The sequence below is a fragment of the Pecten maximus genome, chromosome 16 (assembly GCF_902652985.1).
Source record: "Pecten maximus chromosome 16, xPecMax1.1, whole genome shotgun sequence".
Classification (NCBI taxonomy): Eukaryota; Metazoa; Mollusca; class Bivalvia; order Pectinida; family Pectinidae; genus Pecten; species Pecten maximus.
In genome coordinates, this window is record NC_047030.1 from 4,147,532 (window position 1) to 4,165,737 (window position 18,206).

General features: G+C 37.0%; 2 protein-coding genes across 2 annotated transcripts; both read left to right on the forward strand.

Moving 5' to 3' along the window:
- Positions 1-6,788: 6,788 nt before the first annotated feature.
- On the forward strand, positions 6,789-16,451 carry LOC117314635 (serine-rich adhesin for platelets-like). The gene is made up of 3 exons (XM_033868714.1): positions 6,789-10,232; positions 12,268-12,475; positions 15,205-16,451. The coding sequence occupies exon 1, from the start codon at positions 7,132-7,134 to the stop codon at positions 9,595-9,597; it is 2,466 nt and encodes an 821-aa protein (XP_033724605.1). The 5' UTR covers positions 6,789-7,131; the 3' UTR covers positions 9,598-10,232; positions 12,268-12,475; positions 15,205-16,451.
- On the forward strand, positions 9,605-15,476 carry LOC117314542 (zinc finger protein 569-like). Its single transcript, XM_033868607.1, has 4 exons — positions 9,605-9,825; positions 10,079-10,232; positions 12,349-12,475; positions 15,205-15,476. The coding sequence occupies exons 1-4, from the start codon at positions 9,605-9,607 to the stop codon at positions 15,474-15,476; spliced, it is 774 nt and encodes a 257-aa protein (XP_033724498.1).
- Positions 16,452-18,206: the final 1,755 nt, after the last annotated feature.

The window sequence follows — 18,206 nt, forward strand, 5'->3', positions numbered from 1 at the left end:
TGCGATAGAAAACGGACTCTGACTTATTTAGCAGTCGTTAATGGCTATTCGTTGGCTGTTAACGATCTTAATTGGTGCGATCAGGTTTTACCGCATAACAAGATAGAAATAGATTAGCATCATGACGAATTGGCGCACAGATAATATTTGCTTTAGAAAACAAAATTAGGAAACTAATAAACGCAATCATAGTTTATCGAATTGTTGTCTGCATGAAGAGCACTTAGATAAGGTAACCACTAAAACAAAATTACCACTTAAACAAAATTACCTCTTAATTAAATTACCTCTAAAATAAAATTACGACTTAAATCATATTACCGCTAAAATAAGATTACCACTAAATCAGATTCATTATTGCTAAAATAAGATTATCACTAAACTCATATTACCACTAAACAAAATTACCTCTAAAATAAAATTACGACATAAATCATATTACTGCCAAAATAAGATTATCACTAAATCATATTAATTATCGCTAAAATAAGATTATCACTAAAAGATATTACCACTAAACAAAATTACTTCTGAAATAAAATTACCTCTAAAACAAAATTAAGACTTAAATCATATTACCGCCAAAATAAGATAACCACTAAAAACATAACCTCTAAAATAAAATTACCTCTAAAACAAAATAACGACTTAAATCATATTACCGCTAAAATAAGATTAACACTAAACAAAATTACCTCTAAAATAAAATTACGACTTAAATCATATTACCGCTAAAATAAGATATCACTAATATCAGATTGCCGCTAAAATAAGATTATCACTAATATCAGATTGCCGCTAAAATAAGATCTTCACTAATATCAGATTACCGCTAAAATAAGATTATCACTAATATCAGATTACCGCTAAAACAAGATTATCCCTAATATCAGATTACTGCTAAAACAAGATTATCCCTAATATCAGATTACCGTTAAAATAAGATTATCACTAATATCATATTACCGCTAAAATAATATTACCACTGAACAAAATTAGCTCTAAAATGAAATTACGACTTAAATGATATTAGTGCTGAAATAAGATTACGACTTGAATAATCCTAATAATTTTACTATGCGGCAGCATTAATATTAATTACGTTGACCCAATAACAATGTCCCTACATTCATAGCCATGTGAACATATTGGTGATTTTTATTGGCATTTGTAAACGACTTAATGATTAATCACGTACGCGCCACTAATTAATATTTTTTATTGCTGAGTGTTTTTTTTTTCATTAATGTCTACTTGGCATATCTAATACATTGTACATATCCCTAGTGGTCCATTTCAACGCTAAGAAATGCAATATAATCGAGACAGGAAAAAAATGTTCTTAAAATATTATAATCTAATTTTTTTTTCACATCCATTAGTATGAACAAGAAATAATTGGACACAGTGGTTTGTTCCGTAAGGGACTTTTTCAGTAGTGCAATCAACCGTGGGTATACGCGTATAATATAATGGATACATATTAATATATTACTATTATATTAATATTATGCTATTATACTTAATAATACAATATACGTTGCTGTATTTATCGGAGGTCCGGAACCTTGGTCGTCGCGAACTGTCTTTATATATGTGTGAATGCGAGAGTGAAAATATTTTGTAATAATTAATTTTTCTTTGTTTTCATGGTAAATACTCAAATGTGATTGGTCGAAAAATTCTTTTCATTAAATTCTATAATTAATTTTTCTTTGTTTTCATGGTAAATACTCAAATGTGATTGGTTGAAAAATTCTTTTCATTTAAGGATTGAATTTGTCTCAAGAGCAACTCAATTCATGACCCCATGAAATCGACCAATTCAAGATTCAATCCGAAGGATATTTCAATTGTTTTTTTTTTCGAATAAAAAAGTCGGTCTAGATATTAATGTCTCGAAGCTTGTGCAAGTCCAAATGCGGAAAAGCCCGAGGAGTTCCGGATTGTGCATGTCTAGTCGGTCGAGTAAAATAGTCCGCAATGTTAGGATTAAAAACAGTATTATTTTGTCAAAATAGAAGTATCTAGCATATCTGGTCTTTCATAAAACGCAAGAATACATTATAAATTTGATAATTTTAATAATTAATCCATGTTTATAACAATGTAGAAAATGTGAAATCGTTCGGCGGAAGATTTTAACCATGTATTCATACGCACTGATCAGTGTTAATCTGGTCAAATTCATGAGCAAATGAAACAGATTAAGTTTGGTAGTTTCATTGAGTCCAACTTGAGTAGAAATTGAAATATTCTTCTATGAAAGAAATTCCGAGAATGGCGCGAAAAATGTGACGTCACAATACGACAATTGACGTTGCGTATTGATTTGAGAAAAAAGAATCCCATTTAAAACCAGTAAAATTGTACATACAACATGTTTTAAATTAGAAAATCATTTTCAAAAATTAATTATAAGCGTTGATGTAAATTTTTTTTTAGTTTCATCGGGGTATGAAACAAATTTTGTTTGCAAACTTCTGTAGGAATCCGCTACGCGATGAAACTAAAAAAAAATAAATGACATCAATGCTAATTGTATCGTATTTGTAGGTCTGTTCGATGATAGTAAAGAAAGAAAGAAAGAAGCATCCTCTTTGTTGATGTGGTGACTGCCGAGGTATCGGTGACAACAACTAACTTATTTTACCATTCGGAGAACAATATATTAGATCTATACATATGTACATCTTGACGTTTTAAAATAATACAAAATTCATCGGTTTATATCATTTTTTATTTATTTTATATCTATTTGATCATTATCAAAATTCTTATTTATAATTTTTAAAGGGGCAATCGTTTGTTCAGACAAAATTTCTATTGATAAAATCTATGCCCGGATGAGGATTATATGAATTTTTGTTTACCGGTAATGAAAATAACGCCGAGATGTACAGCAAAAATGACGTTTCGTACACAAACACCGTCTGCCTTTGCGGTGATTACTTCGGGTCGAGTAAAACTGCCGTATTAATACAAAGATTATAACTTTTACTACTTGGACAATACTCTTTTCCCATTAAGTTTCATTTTGGCAACATATACTTTATTCAAACGAAGGAATGCCCCTTTAAAAATTCCCTCCGTCAAATTTCATGTTGGCGCCGTTGAATAGGAAATCTCTAGATTTGGAGGTACGATTTTCATTCCTACGTTGATGGATCGCGGGAAACAGACATACTTTGAGCAAGATTCTATGCTCCCGGACACATTGGTACAGTATATTTAGTTGAAAGTTTCTTGATTCTATCAGAGACCTATATATGATCTAGACTTTTGTTTATCAATTCATGTTTCGTCTTCCGTGCTGAATTTTCGTTCAAGCGTGGAAACACGTGAGTGCCTGTGGAATTCCAAAGAAGTGACGTGATTAGGACTTATCAAATTACAGTGGATGCTAACAAGCAATTTAAATTATTATGACATTTATTAAACATATGATAGCAACCGATATTACAAGTATAGAAATCTAGTTACACGATGTGTGTATGTACATGTATGCTTGCCAAATGCCCGCCCCGTCGCGTCGCGTAACGTCCCACCTGTCCGATGCAATCTCCGGAACAGCTGATTCGATCACTACCATCCAGTGACAGTGGGGCCATTTCAATTCTTTGTATTTTGTTTTATCTTTAAACAATGTGTCAATGTCAAAACAAAAAAAAGTCATAGGTTGAAAAAAAAAATAAAATCAGTTTGAAAACTTTACTTTTTAATAATATCTGTACAACTTTTTTTGTGCTACTTTTTTCCGTCCAAAATTGCCTGGTAATTTTCTCTGATCTGCTACATTTTGACAAAAAATAAGCAGTTATTGTAACAGCTTTTTATTTCAAAGTTAATTTTCTGCTCATGCTAAACTAATCTAAATATTGACACATGGAGTGCAAACGGACTACCTATGTTCAATGTTTTATGTATAAAGTATATTTTCCACAAAGTTTTGTGTAGGAAAAATAGGGTGGTTCGGTTGGGTGAAAAAATGTTAACTTTCAAGGGTGATTGCAGCTGCGCACCGATAAGCACACCTTTCTTCAATTTCAGGGGGAAAAAAACCCATTATATACAAATCAAAATAATGTGACAAGTGACAATTGTTTATAGATCTACCACAAGAAAAGGGTGTTACATGAATAATATACTCATAAAATACTAGCCCTTATACTATATTTTATTTAGTGTGAGAACTAACATTTTTGTAAGTGTATCAAATTAATATTGAAGAACTTCCAATTCCTGTGTATTTGTAATATTAGTTCAGGATTGAGTCAACTACAGGGGGCTTGGGCCTTACACAATTTATTTATTACAACAAGAGCAAGTTGAAAATAGCTGCTTATTAGCAAAATGTAATCACAAAAACTTACAATATTCTTTATAAAATGTCCATCCAGAGACCTATAATACTGTTGCCAAAACAAAGAATGATATGATAATTGTGATATTGCACTATGGGCTGATTTGTAGATCCAAATTTCAGTTAAGTTTACATTTGATACAGTGATCGATATTCAATATTTAACGAGTAAAACAATGTTAATAGTTTTTGTTGATAAGACTTTTTTTTACCAATCAAATATTGAAAATAAAACCTTTTTCTCGGTCTTATTGCATTACAGAAGACATCCAGACACTATAATACCACACCAGTAGTTATAAATACACATAAAACCGTGATAATTGTGTCTGTAAACTTTAATGGCAGGTGGTCAAATCATGTTTTCATGGGGCTGCCATGTTGGAATTCAAAATGAGGCCAGGTAAAAACAAGAGGGGTAGGGGCAGACAACTTGTATTAAATGTGTACTTTGTCACAAGAAGATATACCAAATTCAAGAATGAGTATCTTTATAAAGGTTTGAAGTGAATCATTAACTAGATTTAAACTTTAGAAAGGGCAAAAACCCATTTTCCTAATATTTCTCTCGCTGCCTGTTTTTCACCCAGAAAATATCATAAGTGCTAAATTAAATAGTGAAGGCACTTGCTTAAATATTCCATTAACCCAGAACAATAACATTTAGAACAAAAAAATAGATTTCATTGTGTAATCAATGTTAACTTCAGCCTACCACAAACGCCAATTTGATGTTGATTGTCATGACTCCAATATAAAGTATCGCAAAAGTTATGTCCCTTTGCTTTGGCAATCCTAGTGTATGCATCATAAAAAAGATTGTATCGTGCAGGCAAATGTGTGAATGATCGTAGAACGAAACAAATGTGTACAATAGGTATTGTAGTTGATATCATTCAAGGAATTTATTATGAAAGCCAGTCGTTTCGTACCATAACATTTTGTGCAATATACAAAAACCTTTTTGTACCATGTCCATTTGGTACATGTACCAATGCATTTTTGAATGATATGGAAAAAAATGTCTTGTACAATAAAAAGAATTGTCATCGACAATATATTACTGTCTTAGCTAGCACAACTGACTTTATGGAAGTAAGTGGATGAGAAACGGTTTTGTCAAGCTCAAGGTCACTGGGTGAAAAGTAAAGGACATTTGGTTGGAAAGGTCAAGGACAAAGTGGATCACTGATTTTCAATGTCTTCAATCTACTTACTCTGTTAAATGATCCATTAATTGCTCTGAAATTCCAAAAGTTTGCAGTTTTACTCCTGAAAATATCTTTCCCAATTCACTAAATTTTCTTCCCAAAATGAGACAAAAAGGCCCCTTCCCAATCCAGTGGGAAAAAGCCCTGTGTTAATGTTGAAAAGCGGGGTGATTAATTCATATCACTTGAAATGCCTCATTCCGGTCCATTGAGATTTGCTTTATATTTGTCTTTTTTTTTATTCCAGATAAAAATGAAATCAAAAGGGATGCTGAAATCAGTTTGTGAGTCCAGTGGCAGATTGGATGGAATAGAAACTTTAATGAACTTCCCATCTGAGCCACTGGATCTCAGTTTAAGTACAGGACAGTCTGACACAGTGGGCTGGCAATCTGCCACTCATCATACAGTCGTCGACAAATCTAAACATTCAAAAAATAATGAAGTGTCAAGCAAACTTCAAACATCAGCAAGATATTCTGAAATGGAGAAAATCCACCAGGATTACAAGACTCCACAGCATCCAGCCCAACAACAAATGTCCATTTTACATCCCACACCTATCTACTGTTGTCAACCAGTGAATCCAGCGGTTAGCAACACTATTCAATGACAATTGTCGAAGGAAAACCTTTAACCAACATGCCTCCATGTTGAATTCAGAGAATTTGTACAGCAATAGCATTAAGTCCAATGTATCTTTAACACACCAATGGAATCCAGAAACACAAGTTGGCCAAGGAATATTAGGAATTTTCAGAAGGAAAAGAAAACGTGAATTGATGAAGTTGGATCGATGGAATTCTGGGCCACTTTTAAGTAAAGAAGTGATTAGCATGGTTTATAAAAACCCTGAATGTAAGTTGATGAAATTTGAAAATAAAAGGGATAAGAATAGATTGAAGGATCAATTATGGCCTGGTGTGGGTGTTGAGAGAGATAATGACAATATAGGTGTCAGCAAATCTCTTGACACTTGTGAAGAAATTTCTTCTGATGGTAAGAGCAGAGATGACCTAGACCAAGAAAAATGTCAGGTTGGGTTGAGAGAAGGAACAGACACCTCATTAGAGGTCGGTAACTCATTCGAGGTTTTATATGAATACCTGACAAACAGAGATGGACAAAGCATCTTAGAGACATTACTATGTGCTGAAAAAGAGGAAAAGTATGGATCAGAACAAAATCTACCTGTGCTTGAAGGGTGTGAGGAAATTCTAGATCCTGAATCTCTGAAGGAGAGATTGAAGGAAGGAGAAAGACTTCCGGATCTGGTGGAACCAACAGTATCACTAATCCCGGATTGTAATGAGGGCTCTAATAGTTTCAGTCCTTTTTCAGTGGTCAACCAATCCTTACAACTTTCCAAATGTTCTGATCAGATTCTGTATCCATCGGCAACGTCTCTGACATCATTTGAGGAAAAAGGTGAAAAAGCTGCCAGATTTGCACCACAAAATTTCAAGCCTATTGCTTCTGTTATCCCATTTCAAGAGAAATCTGCCTCTAATCTTTTCAGCACATGATAAAATATCTAGGGCATTTCCTAGAGACGGTATGGTACAGACGCCAGTGACCTTTTCAGTAGAAGCTAGTGAAGGGAATGCTGCATTGGATCTGTCCACAAGCAGAGATCATTCCTCTTTACCTATTCCCACTGTGCATGCTGACAATACACTGACGGAAAAGGCACACAACACTCAGAAAGAAAACTTTTTGTTTGCAAACACACCAGCAGTGTCATTTCTTCAGGGAAGACCAACAGAAACATTTGTGTCTTCATCTCAAATGGAATCAACCTCTGTTTCTGGTGCAGTATCAATTTTGCCATCACTATATACGGAATCAACCTCATTTTCCAAAAAGGAATCAATTTTGCCACCACTATATACGGAATCAGCCTCATTTTCCAAAAAAGAATCAATTTTGCCATCACTTTACCAGGAATCAACCTCATTTTCCAAAAAGGAATCAACTTTTCCATCACTATATATGGAATCAACCTCATTTTCCAAAAAAAAATCATTTTTGCCATCACTTCACAAGGAATCAACCTTATTTCCCAAAAGAGAAACAGTTTTGCCCTCACTTCACCAAGAATCAACCATATTTTCCTGTAGAGAACCAACTTGGTCTTCACTTCATGGAGAATCAACCTTATTTCCTAGCCGAGAATCAAATTCTTCATCATCACCTCCAGATTCTGCCGTGTCAACATCTAGTGTAGGTTCGAGGATATCATCCTGTGGGAAGGAACAAACTTTATTTCCTGGCAAATGTTCAACAGTTCAGTCATCATTTCAACAAAACCTAAATATGTCACATCTTGATCAGGAATCCATCTCGGCTTTTCCTGACACTGACTTTGTTCAAAGTAGTGCTTTAATTGACCTGAGTTCATTTGTACAAGAACATGTGACAAATTTGGAAAGAAAATCCTCCTCAACATTGTCCATGTTATGTGAATCCAATAAGACAAGTCACAGAAATACAGAAAAGATTAATTCACCTTTTAGAATCAACTTTAACAGGGACATAAAAACACCATCTTTATTTTCTGCTGAGGAATTTCACCAGAGAGTAACACACGAAGTGACAAACTCCCTCCTCACCACCTCGAGTATCTCCCAGGCCAAAATCACTGATTCACTCACCACCTCGAGTATCTCCCAGGCTAAAAACGCTGATTCACTCACCACCTGGAGTACCTCCCAGGCCAAAATCGCTGATTCACTCACCACCTGGAGTATCTCTCAGGCCAAAATCGCTGATTCACTCACCACCTCGAGTATCTCCCAGGCTAAAATCACTGATTCACTCACCACCTGGAGTATCTCCCAGGCCAATAATGCTGATTCACTCATCACCTGGAGTATCTTCAAGGCCAAAATCACCGATTTACTCACCACCCGGAGTATCTTCCAGGCCAAAATCGCTGATTCACTCACCACCTCGAGTATCTCCCAGGCCAATAATGCTGATTCACTCACCACCTGGAGTACCTCCCAGGCCAAAAATGCTGATTCACTCACCACCTGGAGTATCTCCCAGGCCAATAATGCTGATTCACTCAAGACCTCGAGTATCTCCCAGGCCAACATCACTGATTCACTCACCACCTGGAGTATCTCCCAGGCCAAAATCACTGATTCACTCACCACCTGGAGTATCTTCCAGGCCAAAATCACTGATTCACTCACCACCTGGAGTATCTCCCAGGCCAAAATCGCTGATTCACTCACCACCTGGAGTATCTCCCAGGCTAAAATCACTGATTCACTCACCACCTGGAGTATCTACCAGGCCAAAATCACTGATTCACTCACCACCAGGAGTATCTCCCGGGCCAAAATCACTGATTCACTCACCACCTGGAGTATCTCCCGGGCCAAAATTACTGATTCACTCACCACCTGGAGTATCTGCCAGGCCAAAATCACTGATTCACTCACCACCTGGAGTATCTCCCAGCCCAAAAATGCTGATTCACTCACGACCTCGAGTATCTCCCAGGCCAAAATCACTGATTCACTCACCACCTGGAGTATCTCCCAGGCCAAAAATGCTGATTCACTCACGACCTCGAGTATCTCCCAGGCCAAAAACGCTGATTCACTCACCACCTGGAGTATCTCCCAGGCCAAAATCACTGATTCACTCACCACCTGGAGTATCTCTCAGGCCAAAATCACCAATTCACTCACCACCTGGAGTATCTCCCAGGCCAAAATCACTGATTCACATACCACCTGGAGTATCTCTCAGGCCAAAATTACTGATTCACTCACCACCTGGAGTATCTCCCAGGCCAAAAACACTGATTCACTCACCTTTGATGCCAAGCTCACCAATTCTCATGAGGCCAAATATGCCGGTTATTACCCCTTCTTTGCCAAACTCACCAAATCTTGTCATCTCCGTACCAACTTTTACTTCATCACCAAACTTTCCAATGTCTTCATTTTCATGTATGCCAAACAGGCATGTTTTCGGCTCTTCACCAAACTCACCAAGTCACCTTAATGCTCCCATGCCAAAGATGCCTGGTCTGACGTCTGTTGTGCCAAACTCTTATCCATGTCTGAAAACCTCCTCTCCATCAAACTTGAAAATGGACATCATCCCTTCTGTGCCAAATATACCTGACATATCTTCTCCGCCTTCCTGTAACAATGAGAAGACGACCCAACAAGGGATAGGATTATCGACGCCCCTTAAACATAAGCAGATCATGATAGAGAAATACAAAATGTCTGTTCACACCGACAACTGTACATCAGGAATCAACCAATACGATAGATTCCTCTGTGAGAATACTAGTGTAGAAGAACCAGCTGTTGATTTTCCTGTGGCAGGAACAGAAACAAAAAGGAGAAAACTCCAGCTTTTTCAGAAATGACCAAAATCACGCCTTTTCTAAATCAGAGAAAGAGTTGGTCTTTCCTGAAGCCAAACAAATTTTGACTCGGGAATATTTTGATTTTACTCAATGTTCTGCCATTAGCCACTCTTTACAATATGATCATCTGGATCCATGTGAAACATTTTACTGGTGTCATGTTTGTGAGAAATCTGTCAAGAGTGAAAAAGATGCCAACCGTCACATGACTACTCATGGTTTCAGCACCAAGGCAAATCTCCTCCTCTACTACCTACAGGTGAGTCAGTGTTATGTATAAAAACAATATTAAAGTAAGGTTTTATGAAATACACAAGAGAGCCATTAGGTCACAACGTCAAGGTCATCACACCAAGGTCATCACACCAAAGTCATCACACCAAGGTCATTACACATAGCTATTAAGGGCATCGCACCAAGGTCATCACAACAAGGTCATTACACCAAGCTATTAAGTTCATCACACCAAGGTCATTGCACCAAGTCATCGCACCAAGAACACCACAAGGTCATCGTACCAAGGTCATCACAGCCAGAACACACACCATCATCACACTTTGTTCACATCAAGAACACCACACCAAAGTCATCACAAATAGGTTGCCACACCAAGTCACCACATCAAGTCATCACACCAAGGTGACCGCAACAAGGTGACCGCAACAAGGTCGCCACACCAAGTCATCACACCAAGTCACCACACCAAGTCATCACACCAAGGTTGCCACACCAAGGTCTCCACATCGAGTCATTACACCAACCGCACCACACCAAAGTCGCCACACCAAATCGTCACAAAAAGGTCTCCACACCAAGTCTTAACACCAAGGTCTCCACACCAAAGGTCACCACACCAAGGTCGTCACACCAAGTCTTTACACCAACGTCGCCACACCAAGGTCATCACACCAAGGTCATCACACCAACGTCGCCACACCAAGGTTTCCACATAAAGTCACCATGCCCTGTAGGTAGGGCATAAGAATTGTACCTGCAGCACCCCTGATAGTAAGAAGCTCTATTTTCTTAACAACTTTCTTCTTCCCTAATGTCTCCTTTGACAATGCCTAATTTTTTGGCCTTGGTTGAACGCTTGCCCCTGTGAGGAAGGCTTTGGGTTGTGTCCCCTGGCCGAGACATACCAGAGTCTTTAAAAAAGGTAGTTGCTACTCCTGCTAAGTGCTCAGCATTTTGGGTGTTGGAGGACTGGTTTGTCCATTGTCAGTATGAGGTGACTGGGTAAGGTGTTCTACTGGGTGCCTTTGCAAGTATGCTTCAAAGAGGCAGCATTATAAATCGGCAAAAGTTCCAGAGACTTAACACGAACATACCGCAGCCTCACAAATACACATATGCACTCATCACATATGTTGCCGCAGGCACAGGAGGCTGTCCTTAAATGACGTTAGCTATTGATAGGATGTTAAACAATAATAAACCAATAAATACCAAGTCACCACACCAAGGTCTCCACATCAAAATAACACCAAGGTCACAGCACCAAGTTAACAACACCAAGGACACCACATTAAGTTAACAACCCCAAGGTCATCACATTAAGTTAACAACCCCAAGGTCATCACATCAAATTAACAATATCTAGGTCAATCAGCTTTACACCAAGGTCACCACATCAAATTAACAATATCTAGGTCAATCAGCTTTACACCAAGGTCACCACATCAAATTAACAATATCTAGGTCAATCAGCTTTACACCAAGGTCACCACATCAAGTTAACAACACCAAGGTCACCACACCAAGTTAACAACACCAAGGTCACCACACCAAGTTAACAACCCCAAGGTCATCACATCAAGTTAACAACCCCAAGGTCATCACATCAAGTTAACAACCCCAAGGTCACTACATCAAGTTAACAACACCAAGGTCACCACGCCAAGTTAACAACCCCAAGGTCATCACATCAAGTTAACAACCCCAAGGTCACTACATCAAGTTAACAACACCAAGGTCACAACATCAGCTTTGCACCAATGTCACCACATCAGCTTTACACCCAAGGTCGCCACATCGAGTTAACAACACCAAGGTCATCACATCAAGTTAACAACACCAAGGTCGCCACATCAAGTTAACAACATGTAGGTGGATCAGCTTTACACCAAGGTCGCCACATCAGCTTAACAAGAATTATCCATGGATGCATGTCTAAACTAAATGTTATATATTTGATTTGGTGATCTTGCATTTGAGTGATCATGTGATTTTAATGTTATGCTTGAGTGAACCTTCCTTTGTATGACTAATGATACAGTTGGTTGCCTCTATAGGTGTATGGTTGTGTGACAGTACATTGGCGCGGCTACAACCGGTTAGAGAAGTGTGTTTATCTGTGTGGCCTCTGTGACCAGACCATTCCATACATCAACGGATTCAAGCGTCACATCCAGAAACATGGGAACAATATCGTTTGTGACGTGTGTAACAAATGTTTTAATGATGCTGAGAGTCTCCTTGAACACAAGCTATCACATTCCGGTAAGTAATTTCAGATTATTTAGTTACAATTTGACAGTGTTTTCTTGGGAAATTGCCAGTCAGTACCAGTGGTGCCGGTGGTGGATATTGGGATATTGCCAGTCAGTACCAGTGGTGCCGTTGGTGGATATTGGGATATTGCCAGTCAGTACCAGTGGTGCCGGTGGTGGATATTGGGATATTGCCAGTCAGTACCAGTGGTGCCGGTGGTGGATATTGGGATATTGTCAGTCAGTACCAGTGGTGCCGGTGGTGGATATTGGGATATTGCCAGTCAGTACCAGTGGTGCCGGTGGTGGATATTGCCAGTCAGTACCAGTGGTGCCGGTGGTGGATATTGGGATATTTGTAGCAAAAGTATAAAATAAGGAAAGAATGGGGAACACATATTGCTGGGTCTCTTGTCCTCTCATTAAAAATTATCAGATTTCGAGATTTTGGGAATTTCAATGCTATAATTGGTAAAGATAAGAACAACATACACAACAGGAAAAAAATTAGTACTTTGTTTAAGGCAGGAAAGACACTATCTTGTTAGGTCACCTGACACTATGGTTCATGATGATCTATATAGGTACCCTGCTTTGTCTGCCTTTGTCCGTCGTGTATAAACTTTTCATTCAAACGATTTCTTTTCAATAACCAGAAAGCCCAGGGTACTGATATTGTGCATGTAGCATACCACGTTTGTTCAAATGGATGACCTTGAGCTTCCTTTAAGTTAACTTGGGTCAAATAGGCTAAAAAAAAATCAAGCAACCTTTTTCTCAATAACCAAGAGGCCCAGGGGCTTAATATAAGGCCTGTAGCATGCTGGGGTAAAGGGCTACCAAGTTAGTTCAAATGAAAGACCTTGACCTTCATTCAAGGTCACATGAGTCAAATGGGCTAATTTTTTAACAACTTCTTCTCAAAAACCAAGAGGCCAAAGGACTTGATATTAGGCCTGTAGCATGCTTGGGTAAGTGGCTACCAAGTTTGTTCAAATGAATGACCTTGACCTACAATAAAGGTAACAATTAATCAATTAGGCTTAAATCTTTAAACAATGATTTTTTGACATTTGAGAGACTCCTGAGACCTGATATTAGGCCAATAGTATGCTGGAATGAAGGGCTAGTAGACAATTTATTGACATGAGTAAACCTTACCTACTGATGTTTGAATAAATTGGTAATCAGCTTAGTATCTGCAGAAATGACCTAGATCAACTTCAAAGTTGCTGTAAGGCCATTTAAGCGATACGGGACCTATTGTGCCTCTTATTAGATTTACTAGTGAGTGCATCATAGAAATAAAACTTGCTGTCTTTACATAAATACGACAGCTTCACTCACAAAGTAAACCAAAATTCCCTCGCATATTAAGTCATAAACATTCTTCATTCGCCCTGAAGCATCAATAATGACCAAAAAAACTTGACATTTGTTTGTGTGCAATTCATTCTTTTCCTGTACATTTGGACGTTGATATCATCACTAGTCTGCACTATCACTCATCAAATCCTTCTTTCCATCAATAGAATTTTTGTATCTTTCTGATCTCGCACCAAGAAATGCCCCTTTATTTACTTGCTATAGTAGTATGATTTTCTCAGGGTAGTCAGATGACCATTAAGACCCATTGGGCCTCTTGTTTCATATATTACAATATGATATTGAGGTATTATATTCTTATTTAGTAATTTTATTTATCTTCATTATTATTTTAGAAAAATAAATTTTACAGGGAAGAAAAATCATTATATTTCTATAATGAAAATGAATTGTTAAATTTCCCCTTTTAAAATACTGAGAGAATGTGATGTTACACAAGATTTTCAGTATACTTGTCCCTAACATATAATTTCTTAAGTTTATAAATGCAGATACTCTGTGTGAACAATGTGTTACACACATACAATGCAACATGCTTGTGTCTTTTGTCAAGGTCATTGTCATTGTTCAAGGTCAAATGACAAATCTTGCCTGGTAAAAACCTGTCTTGTTTTAATCTTAACTGATTAACTATTACATCAATACAATTTTACACCACATATATATATATATGCATATTCCAAGACAGGATATTACCGCCCTTTGTGTGTCTTAGGTCAAGGTCAGGTCAAAGATGGTTGTAAATTCTAAATTTGGTTAAATAATCTTAACACCTTGTTCCAGGATTTAATCATTGTTGCAAATACAAGATGTACATGAAATAAAATTGTATGTATACATATCTCCCACTACATCCCTGTTTCAATTTATCCTGCAACTGCCACCGCATTGTCGGAATACACCCACCGTATAGATTTTTGCTGTATACGGCAGTGACGGAAAACAGCTGTATTTTGGAATCTTAGCACGTGCGTCAATTCGACTGACCTACTTCAAAGTGAAACAACGTTTAAAAGGCGAACATATTTCTGCCATTTTTGACACTGTTTCACTTCAAAATGATTATTTTTGATGATTATTTTTTTATTGTTGCAGGATAAATAGAATACATGGTCAGTGTCTTAAAATATAAGCTGTATTTTTGGCTCGATTTATATTTTAAGACACTGACCATGTATTCTCTATATATGTACAGTACATTGGTTACTGGTAAACAGCTGTTTGTTGTCATATTCAAAACTGTATGATGCCTTTCCATTTAATATCAACATAAAGATATTGTTTCTTTACACTACAGGCTGGGTCATGGCTTCCTTGTCTTGAAATGCTCTCTTTATATGTTTTCCAATCCAGAATCCAAATCTAATGACCATGAGGGTGGTGAAGGGTTTACCAGCAGGGGAAACAGACTAGCAAGCAACTCCCGGACATGTTCTTCTGACACTGTCAAGTGTAGTTACTGTGGCAAGTTCTTTTCCAGTCGGGGCAGTTTGACCATCCACGTTCGACTCCATACTGGACAAAATCCTTACAAGTGTCGACTATGTGACCGAAGTTACCCACAGAACATTCAGCTGAAACTCCACATGAAGTCACACATCCGACTTGGTGATATCAAAGAGTGAGATTTACAATCATCCAACTTAATCCTCTGTTATGGTACATTTAAAGTGAACATAATTTAGAACCAACTTGAATGTGGCTGGTGTCATTATTTTGTTTTACAAATTGAAATCAGAATGTTGTGGAGTTGATACCTGACATATATAATGATTTACTTACATCTCTTTTATAATTAAATATGTTACATTTACATTGTATGTACTTCTGGCAGGTTATTTTAAATGCCGAATATTTTGGTTCTTTCATAAAATAAATGTTAAAATTTGTCTGTTTATGCCCCCACCATGAAATGGTGGAGCATGCATATAGTGTTACGCATGTCCGGTCCCGTCCTGTCCAATTCCGTCCCGTCCCAATGAAATGTAACTAGCAAATCACAGGAACTGCTATTTTAATCCTCACCAAACTGTGTTTCAGGGTGTCAAGTGACAGTGGGGGCATTTCTATTTTGTGATTAATTTTTCTCATTACTCTGCCCTTGGAAAGGTCATTTTATTGTTGTTTTGTGAATGGTTACTGGAAACATTTTTCTCAAGTTTCATGTGTGTGTTCCTCTTGGACACTGGATTTACTTACTCATTTTCTGTGTCATTTGAGTTTTGTTATAATATGGTTAAGAAAGAAGTCTATTTTTCACTATTTCTCAGAAAGTGCTGGATGGGTCTTTTTCAAATTATAAATGCTGTTTTAAAAGTACCAAGTTTAACTTTATATTGACCTTCTGTAGACAAAATCTTGCTAAACAAAATCTTTATTGGATTTAAAATTATCATTCTGCAGGGTGTATGTGACTGAACTTATCAAAGTGGCCAGCACATATTGAAGAGATACATATTAGTGAGTTGTTTGTATTGTTTGTTTCACAAAGTTGTTGTCAAGGTTACCAATATATCTTTTTTCAGTGTTTCATACTTAATATGTAGTACACGTTTCTTATTGTTACTTTATTTTCAAATTAAAATTGTTTTCCTTTTGTATCAAAAGTGTGTTTATTAGATTTGCGCTGTCTCGTAGAGAAAAAAATTCAACTAACTAAGATGCCTAATGTCACAAAACATTTAATTCTGGAATGTTAAAAACATGTAGATCCAAATTTGGCTTGTTAATTTTGGTCTTAGGGTAGACCTCGTCCTAAAGTAAACAGCCATCTACACCAGGTCTCTGTACCAGTGTGACGTCAACATTTAATTCTAGAAAGGACATTGCTGAGTTTTAACTCGTTAGCCGAGCGGACAAATGTTGAGTTTTTACTCGTTAACCCAGATGACAAATGTTGAGTTTTAACTCATTAACCCAGATGACAAGTGTTGAGTTTTAACTTGTTAACTCAGAGGACAAATGTTGAGTTTTAACTTGTTAACTCAGAGGACAAATGTTGAGTTTTAACTCATTAACCCAGATGACAAGTGTTGAGTTTTAACTCGTTAACCCAGAGGACAAGGGTTGAGTTTTAACTTGTTAACCCAGATAACAAGTGTTGAGTTTTAACTCGTTAACCCGGATGACAAGTGTTGAGTTTTAACTTGTTAACTCAGAGGACAAATGTTGAGTTTTAACTCGTTAACCCAGATGACAAGTGTTGAGTTTTAACTTGTTAACCCGGAGGACCAGAGAGCATATGCCATGGTCTGGTGTCCGTTGTCTGTCCAGTGTCAAGTTTTCCCTTCTACTCAATAAGTAATTTAATAGGCTAGTTGTATGGTTGGGTGAAGGACTACCAAGTTTGTTCAAGTAAATTGCATTGACCCACTTTCAAGGTCACAGGTGTCAAATGTGTTCAAATCTTTCAACAACTTCTCAATAACCATAAGACCCAGGGTCAAGATACTTGGACAGTTGCTGCATGCTATGTTGAAGGGGCTACCAATTGTGTTTAAATGACTGACCTTTACATACTTTAAAGGTCACAGGCCTAGAGCTCACATGATAAAGTCTTTAAATGACTTGCCATTAGCCAACACACACAGAGTCACGACATTGGACAGGGCTACCAAGTTTGTTCGAATGGATGACATTGACCTACACTCTTCACACACCTTCTCACTTACCCAGAGGTCTTTGATTGTTATACTGGTCCAGAAATATGTTGGCATGAAAGGCTATGAAAATTAAATAAACTTGACATTCTTTTAATGAAGAGGTAATGTTTTAAATCCAAAAGATAAAAAAAATACATAAACCAATTTTGAAGTTGTATGTGGACAGTACAGGCCCATTGGGCCTCATTTTGAATGGCTAGTTTTCCACATTATAGATAACACTTAGGGTTATCAATTTTATTGATCGTTAGATAAATATAATCAAATAGATATACTGTTGCCTTGTGCTATTACTATAACCAGTGATTTGACCAGTCCTCTTTACATTGTTTAGCTTGTATGTGAGAGGAGGTTATATTTTGATTAGATTCTCAATCCTATCCATGATAATTAGAAAAAATTGCCTAGCACTCCCAGCCTTCAAAACCTGGATCAATTAAAGATCACTTCGGATTTCATAGCTAGATTTTAAATTATTTCATCAAAATGTACAATGGCATGAAAATTTACTTTTAACGACTGTTAGAAGGCCCTGACTAGTTCTACAGCCCTTGGTGTATACTTAGAACACTTCATCTTGTAAAATACTTTCAATAAATTTTGATGTGCAAAATTGTCAATGAAATAATGCCTGGTGTGTCTCTAGGCAGGTGACATAGAATTTAAAGCATCAAAAGAAAAGGTATTCAATAT